At 40.8% G+C, this 7,500-nt stretch overlaps 2 protein-coding genes across 9 annotated transcripts in view; both read right to left on the bottom strand.

The window, feature by feature from the left end:
• Nucleotides 1-4,151, bottom strand: part of LOC147034634 (uncharacterized) — an 11,990-nt gene extending 7,839 nt beyond the window's left edge. The window contains exon 1 of the mRNA XM_085886642.1: nt 4,002-4,151. The gene's annotated coding sequence lies outside the window, so the exon portion shown is untranslated. The remainder of the gene's footprint in view (nt 1-4,001) is intronic.
• A 39-nt stretch (nt 4,152-4,190) lies between these two features.
• Nucleotides 4,191-7,500, bottom strand: part of LMTK1 (lemur tail kinase 1) — a 421,666-nt gene continuing 418,356 nt past the window's right edge. For all 8 annotated transcript variants that reach the window (XM_085886592.1, XM_085886566.1, XM_085886575.1 and 5 more), the window contains one exon: nt 4,191-5,908. In XM_085886592.1, the coding sequence (XP_085742718.1) occupies nt 5,883-5,908 (26 nt within the window). In that variant the 3' untranslated portion in view covers nt 4,191-5,882. The remainder of the gene's footprint in view (nt 5,909-7,500) is intronic.

Raw genomic sequence — 7,500 nt, 5'->3', positions numbered from 1 at the left:
TGTTCTTGGGGTTTTACTCATCCTTCTTCTTCCTCCAAACACGGCGAGTGGAGTTTAAACCAAAAAGCTCTATTTTGGTCTCATCAGACCACATGACCTTGTCTCATTCCTCCTCTGGATCATCCAGATGGTCATTGGCAAACTTCAGACAGGCCTGGACATGCGCTGGCTTGAGCATAGGGACCTTGCGTGCGCTGCAGGATTTGAATCCATGACGGCGTAGTGTGTTACTTCGGGTTTTCTTTGATACTGTGGTCCCAGCTCTCTTCAGGTCATTGACCAGGTTCTGCCGTGTAGTTCTGGGCTGATCCCTCACCTTTCTCATGATCATTGAGGCTCCACGAAGTGAGATCTTGCATGGAGCCCCAGACCGAGGGAGATTGACTGTTATCTTGAAATTCTTTCATTTTCTCATAATTGCGCCAACAGTTGTTGCCTTCTCACCAAGCTGCTTGCCTATTGTCCTGTCGCCCATCCCAGCCTTGTGCAAGTCTACAATTTTGTCCCTGATGTCCTTCGACAGCTCTCTGGTCTTGCCCATTGTGGACAGGTTGGAGTCTGATTGATTGAATGTGGACAGCTGTCTTTTATGCAGATAACGAGTTCAAACAGGTGCAGTTAATACAGGTAATGAGTGGAGAATGGGAGGGCTTCCAAAAGACAAAACTAACAGGTCTGTGAGAGCCGGAATTCTTCCTGGTTGGGAGGTGATCAAATACTTATTTCATGCAATAAAATGCAAATTAATTATTTAAAAAATCATACAATGTGATTTTCAGGATTTTTGTTTTAGATTCCGTCTTTCACAGTTGAAGTGTACCGATGATAAAAATTACAGACCTCTACGTGCTTTGTAAGTGGGAAAACCTGAAAAATCGGCAGTCTATCAAATACTTGTTCTCCCCACTGTGTGTATATATATATATATATATATATATATATATATATATATATATATATATATATATATATATATATATATATATATATGTATATATATACATATACATATACATAAACATATATGTGTACATACACACATACATATATGTATATATACATATTACCCATAACGTATTCGACGTGTGCCAGCGTATTCGGCAAATTTTTCATACGTCGGCATACGCTGGCTAAAACGTTAAAGTGTGACAGGGCCTTGACACTTCGATATCTCGTGCGGTTATGATTTGAATCGTCGAGCGGCAGCCTTTTAATAGGCTACGCCACGTGATCGTCGGCAACACGCTGCCGCGCACTGTGCTTACGTTAGACTATCGTTGGGCACACGTTGTGAATGCCAACAACACGCTAAGTATTCGTTGGTATAAGTTATCTCTTTGTTATCGAAACGTTCTGTTTATGTTACTAATACGTTATGCATACGTCCAACTGGTTATGAATATGCCAAAAACTGAAAAAAAACATCAATAGTTCAGCGTACGCCAGCGTTTTACATACATTTTGATACGTTGCCATACGCTGGCTAAAACGTCAAGGTGTGACAGCGGCTTGAGCTTTGATTAAGATTGTCAATTTTAATCTTCACGAAATGTACAATTTGATGCATCCATGGCAACTTTTGGAGAGGTAGGTGGATTTCTTGTTTGTTTGTTTGGGCGATATCTCAGCCATCCTTTGATCTAGGAAGCTGAAATTTGGGGACAAACGTGAAGATGTGCTTTGGAAAAAACGGTATTTAATTTTTTTATTTTTTAATCAATTCACTCCTGAATTATTATCAATTTATTAATTACTTATTAATTTTATTTCTCATCTGGGCAATATCTCGGGCACCTTTTGAACTTGGTTGCTGATATTTGGACATGACAGAGACCAAGTGATTTGGTTGTTAAGAATGTTTTTAATATCCTTATTAATCAATTAATTATTTTCTTTCTTGCTTGTTCGGGCGATATTTCAGCAATTCTTTGAGCTCAGAAGCTGAAATTTGGAGACAAAGTGAAGATGTGTTTTGGAAAAAACGTTATTTTTTATTTCTTGATGAATCAATTAATTGATTCATTACTTAATTATCGATTTATTCATGACATATTTTATTTCTCATCCTGGCAAGATCTCAGGCATATTTTGAGCGAGGTAGATGAAGGGAGTATTGCTATGTCACGTGCTGGAGGAGTGTTATTTATTTATTTGGCATGGGGCGGTGTACTTTGAATGTACTGCTACTTGTTTGAGGATCTTTTTTTAACGTCCACCAAATAATGTTTGCAGAAGGCACACCCGGCTTAACGGCCATGAGAGGGATGGCACACCCCACCTGCATCGCACCAATCCAACAATTTTTATTGTCGGGTCAGGTGCACCTGTCTATCATTGCTTGGGATAGACCGCTGAAAAGGTAAGTACGCTCCTTCTGCACCATATTGTCAGACACTATATATATATATATATATATATATATATATATATATATATATATATATATATATATATATATATATATATATATATATATATATATATGTCTGTCTATTCAGTATATATATATATATATATATATATATATATGTATATATATATATGTATATACGGTATATATATATATATATATATATATATATATATATATATATATATATATATATATATATATATATACACAGTAGACTAGGCGCAAGTCATCACCATCGGGACCGAGAAAAAAGTGACGACTTAGAAATGTGACGACTTGCGCGTATGCGAACATTCATGATGACTGTGGGGTGAAGGATGAAGTTGCGCGTGGCCTGGACACATATGTGTGAGAGCCGGCTATTGTGCCAAAAGGAAAACACAATCCTTGGGGCATAGGTGGGGGTGAGTTGGTGAGTTGGAAAGTGATCAAGCAAAGATGGAATTCATGAATCAGTTTATCAAAAGTAAAGATAATGAACAACTCTGAAAGACAACTCATATACCATCGGTGATGGTATGGTGACAAATTACATGATTGATGATGATTACCACTCAATGCCTATGTGTAAGTGAGTGCGGTAATGTACAAAACAAGCCAATATAAAACCATGATCGGACTTCAACACTAAGCTCGATCGATCCTTTACTTCTTCGCGAAGTGATCCGTAATGTTTGACTGCCTCAAACTCTTGGGCATCTGGTGCATGAGAAAGGATTCAAACCGGTCATTGTATTCCATGATGTTGGCTGGGCAATCCTCCACCGAAAGACAGTATCGGCCGAATATTTGGCTGAGCCGACATTTGCCGAAACCAGATGATGAGCACGTCATTGACATCTTCAAAGGACACACATTTCACACTTCCCACTGGCCTCACGATCTTCTCCACTTGTCCAAATATCTTGCCCTTATTCTTCAAGATATCGTTCAATGTCTGCCGTTTGATGTCCAACTTCTCAGCTATGTCTGTTTTCTTCATCAGTGGATTTGCCTCGCAAAACTGGATAATGTCGTATTTTTCTTGGTAGGTTTTAGTTGTAGGCTTACGCTTAGTCGCCATTGTCCTGCCTGCAGTGCGATCAATGTGTGTACACAGTTATAAATAGCCTATCACTGGTGGTGTACACCAATGAGCGAGCATCACGATTCCATGAAATCGGGCTTCTCACAAGGCAGCAGTTCCGTGTGACAAGTTAGGACTGGTAATTTACTTGAGTTTCCATTACGTGGGAATGGACAACATCTGACGATTTAGACGAAGTGACGACTTACAGAGGGATGACCCTTTATTCAAAGGGATTTAACATGAGATAAATTTGGGACTTTTTGATGCTGACGACTTAGGCGAAGTGACGAGTTACACGCTGCCGACTTACACTTAGTCTACTGTATATATATATATATATATATATATATATATATATATATATATATATATATATATATACTGTATATACATATATTTACACATAATATACAAACTGAAGTATTTAATTTAAAGAAAATTAAAAAGGTCAGTGTTTATTGGACTATTGTGAGAATCTTGGCATGAGAGTATTTTGAACGGGCACTCGATGTTCCTTACCTTGACATAACAAAGGCAGATTCATGGAGCTCTCCTTCCTCATCGACCCAGGGCCTCCTGGTGGGCTCAGCGATCAAGGCAGATGGGTGTGATGTGAACGAGAAGCGCTTCTGTTATAGGGAGGCTTGCCCAAGCACGATCATGTGACCCAGCGTGCATGCGCCACGCACTCAATTGACACGTACGTAGTTCGGTAAATATCACTTTATTCCGAAAGATGACTGATAACAGCACGGGAACGCAACGTCAGAACCATATTCATCTCTATTAGCAGTGTAAAAAAAAATAATAAAATAAGAAAAATTTCGAGAAATCCCATCACTATCAAACGTCGCTGCACCTTGCACGGTTACACGGTGCGCCTTGCACGGTGCGTCCTGCACGCCAAGGCAATGCGGGCCCTCTTTTGCAATTCTTCTTGATAGCACATCAACTTCTCGTGGCAACATACATTTATGAAGAAAGAACAAAAAAAAAAGCCTAAATAAAGCTGATCTTCTCTCCACAACCCTGGCCCCCCAAATCGAACCGACAGGAAAGAAACGACGTTATCAATGAATTTATTAATCTTTGCAGTTAAAGTTCGATAGAAACCCTCAATTTGTTAAACACAATCTCGGTATTCAATAGAAAACGCGTCAATGCGATCGCTCCACTCCCATCATATACTCTACCCTGGTTATGCAGTTCTGCTTGACACTCAACATCCTGACGCACTCCCAATACCCTATGTCTGTCGTATCAATGGTCAAAGATGCGTGAAGAGCTGTGCAAAGGAACAGGTATGTTCGTCGACGAAATGACGCCATTTACACCCAAGCACAGAACACCGAAGAGCGCACGTGAGCCCTCAGTTTTACAGGTGCTCACCATCCCCGTGGGTCCCTCTCTTCGTTTGCGATTTATTAAGGCTTCGGGGGAAGCGGTCACGAAGCTCGGAGCCACGTTCCCACATTCAACCGTCCCGAGCCGGACTGATCCCTGAACTGCGTCCACGCGATTGGCACCTTTAATGGAGTGTCCACTCCTCCCTCCCCACTCGGCGTGTAAAGTGACGAAGATATTTCGCCGAGGAATCGGGCGAGGAATGAGAACTTCTGCTTGGTGAAGTTTTGTTTGAAAAAACAAACAAAACGAAAACGGAATTGTTACTCGATACGTGAATCTAAACAGCCAGAATGCACTCTTATAATCCATCATTTAAATATTCGACACATCCTAGTACTGCGCGGGACTATTGAAAGCAGTTATAGATCATTTATCAAAGCTAGTTTGTACAACATAGATGTTCATTTACGATACAAAATGATTTAAACTCGTCATCGCGGAATAACTGTGTTGAGAAACATGCATTTTTGAAACGATAATGAATCGTGAATGAGGTACCCCAGGTTCCCCCCACGTCCCCACACTTGAAGCCTTCACTTGTGTGATCGAAGCTAGGTCAGGTGGCTCGTTTCGCCAGGTGCGTGCGGTTTTGACTCGCTCGTGCTGACACAGCTACCTCACAACAAGGTCGTAGCGCTAACTACACGAACCCCATCTGCGGCAGAGCTGTCATTAACTGCAGGGATTCAACTACGGGGAAGATATAGTGATTGCGGGAATATAGTGGGACGTGAAGGGGGACTGTGGAGACCGCAAAAGTCATGTGGTCGTCTGTCTCTCTCCCTACAACACGACGAGCCACGGGAAACAAACAAAAAAACAAACAAATACATAAATAAGTAAATAAATAAATAAATAAATAAATAAATAAATAAATAAATCGAAGCCTGAGGTGAAGTACAGGTCTTCCCTTCTCCCTTGCTTCCGTGCACAAGCGTGGTTTGAATAATGCCCTCCTCCCGGGGGGTGTCCAGGTGTTACACAACTTGCAAGTCATCGAGCAGCAACGCCACTGTCACCTGCAGTGCAAGAAAGAAAACAAACCAAATTTACATAATCATGTTCAAGGGACGCTATCTTCAATCGCTAATGTGGTTCCATCTTGAATCATGGCCACATCTATCTTATAGACAAAGGATTTCGGAAATAAAAGAAACACGGGGTGGAGGGAGGGGGGTCCCCGTGTTTATGACCGTTGGTGATGCTGAATCAGTCTCTTGGCATGAGGTTTCATATAGGCTCCAACTGAGTGGTTCACCATTGCCTTCCCAGCGTCTAGTTGGGATGGGAATTTGTAATTTGTTCAGGGTGCTGGCGATAACTCACCGACTTTCCATGAAAGACACCATGTGATCTAATTAATTCCCACCAATCAATACTAGCAGATAGGACACCTCGTTTAACATCCACGGTGTACCTTATGATGCAACACTGGGCCTATTAAATACCAGTCCGACAGTGTATAATCAGGTAGAGAATCAAACCCAGAATGGAAGGCTCAAAGGTCAGTGTGTTACTTCTGCACCATCCTGTCGAAATAATGTTAGGTTACCAAAGGTTTGTGGGTGGGGGGGGGGGAGGCCTTGGTCGGTTGATAAAGGGTTCAAAACCAATGGGAACTTTCATTTCACGCAGCACCTGGTCGATCCTGCTGACACCACATGTCTATTTCGCAGGGAAATGAACGATCCACATTGTATGCAGCAATACTAAACTTCACCATTAACTGCAGAATACAAGTGTATAATACATTCATGGTGGATCTTTATATGTACACACTAATGTACTACCCATTCTTGAAACCTTTATTTAGGTATCACGCTTCAAGTGTCGAATGCACGGATGTTCAGCTTATAGATGAGTCTGATGTCATCACAAACACAACTAGAAGGGCACTCGGTAGAGCGCATACCTCCGCCACACAATGGCTGATGCAGTAGAACATATCAGGCCCAATAAAATTTTGATATATCATGCTATACTCCACATGGTTTTTGGATCCAGCTCTCAAAGGCAAAAATTCACTTAAAAACTTCAAAAATTCTCATATCCGGATATGGATTCGTATCTTCACCAAAATCGAATCGATTCGTTCTTATCACATACCCAAGCTCTCCACCAAATTTTGTCCGAACAACTTTTTGAGATATGTATCCCATTCACAAACAGACAGACAAACAACCAGACAGGGTGAAAACATAACCTCCATCCACCGGGTAACAGCATAAATAATCCAATGTAAAAGATACAGCATGACTTACTTAAACATAACTTGCACTAACTTTTCTTTCTTGTTATTCCAAATATAAATGACAATGTATTTTTTTAGAAATCTAAAGCACAAATAAAACATACCAAACAAGTTTGTTTTTCGATTTACACCTTGAAATATTTTACAAACTCAGCCCCAAAGGCTACCCACTGCCTTCACAGCAGTCAATCAGGACAGGAAATTGGAATTTGGCCAATGTGCCTACAATAATTTGCTTAACCTTCACCAAGGACACAGTGGGATCTTTAACGTCCACCAACTAATGCTGGCAGATGTGACACCCAGTTTAACATCCATCCGAGGGACGGGGCACACATTGATGCCTCTGAATACATATAT

Source organism: Eptatretus burgeri, chromosome 1 (genome assembly GCF_056783735.1).
Source record: "Eptatretus burgeri isolate ZD-2024b chromosome 1, Ebu_testis_v1, whole genome shotgun sequence".
In the NCBI taxonomy this organism is placed as follows: Eukaryota; Metazoa; Chordata; class Myxini; order Myxiniformes; family Myxinidae; genus Eptatretus; species Eptatretus burgeri.
Note: the sequence above shows the minus strand (reverse complement) of the source record. Positions and strands in the feature narration are given on the sequence as shown.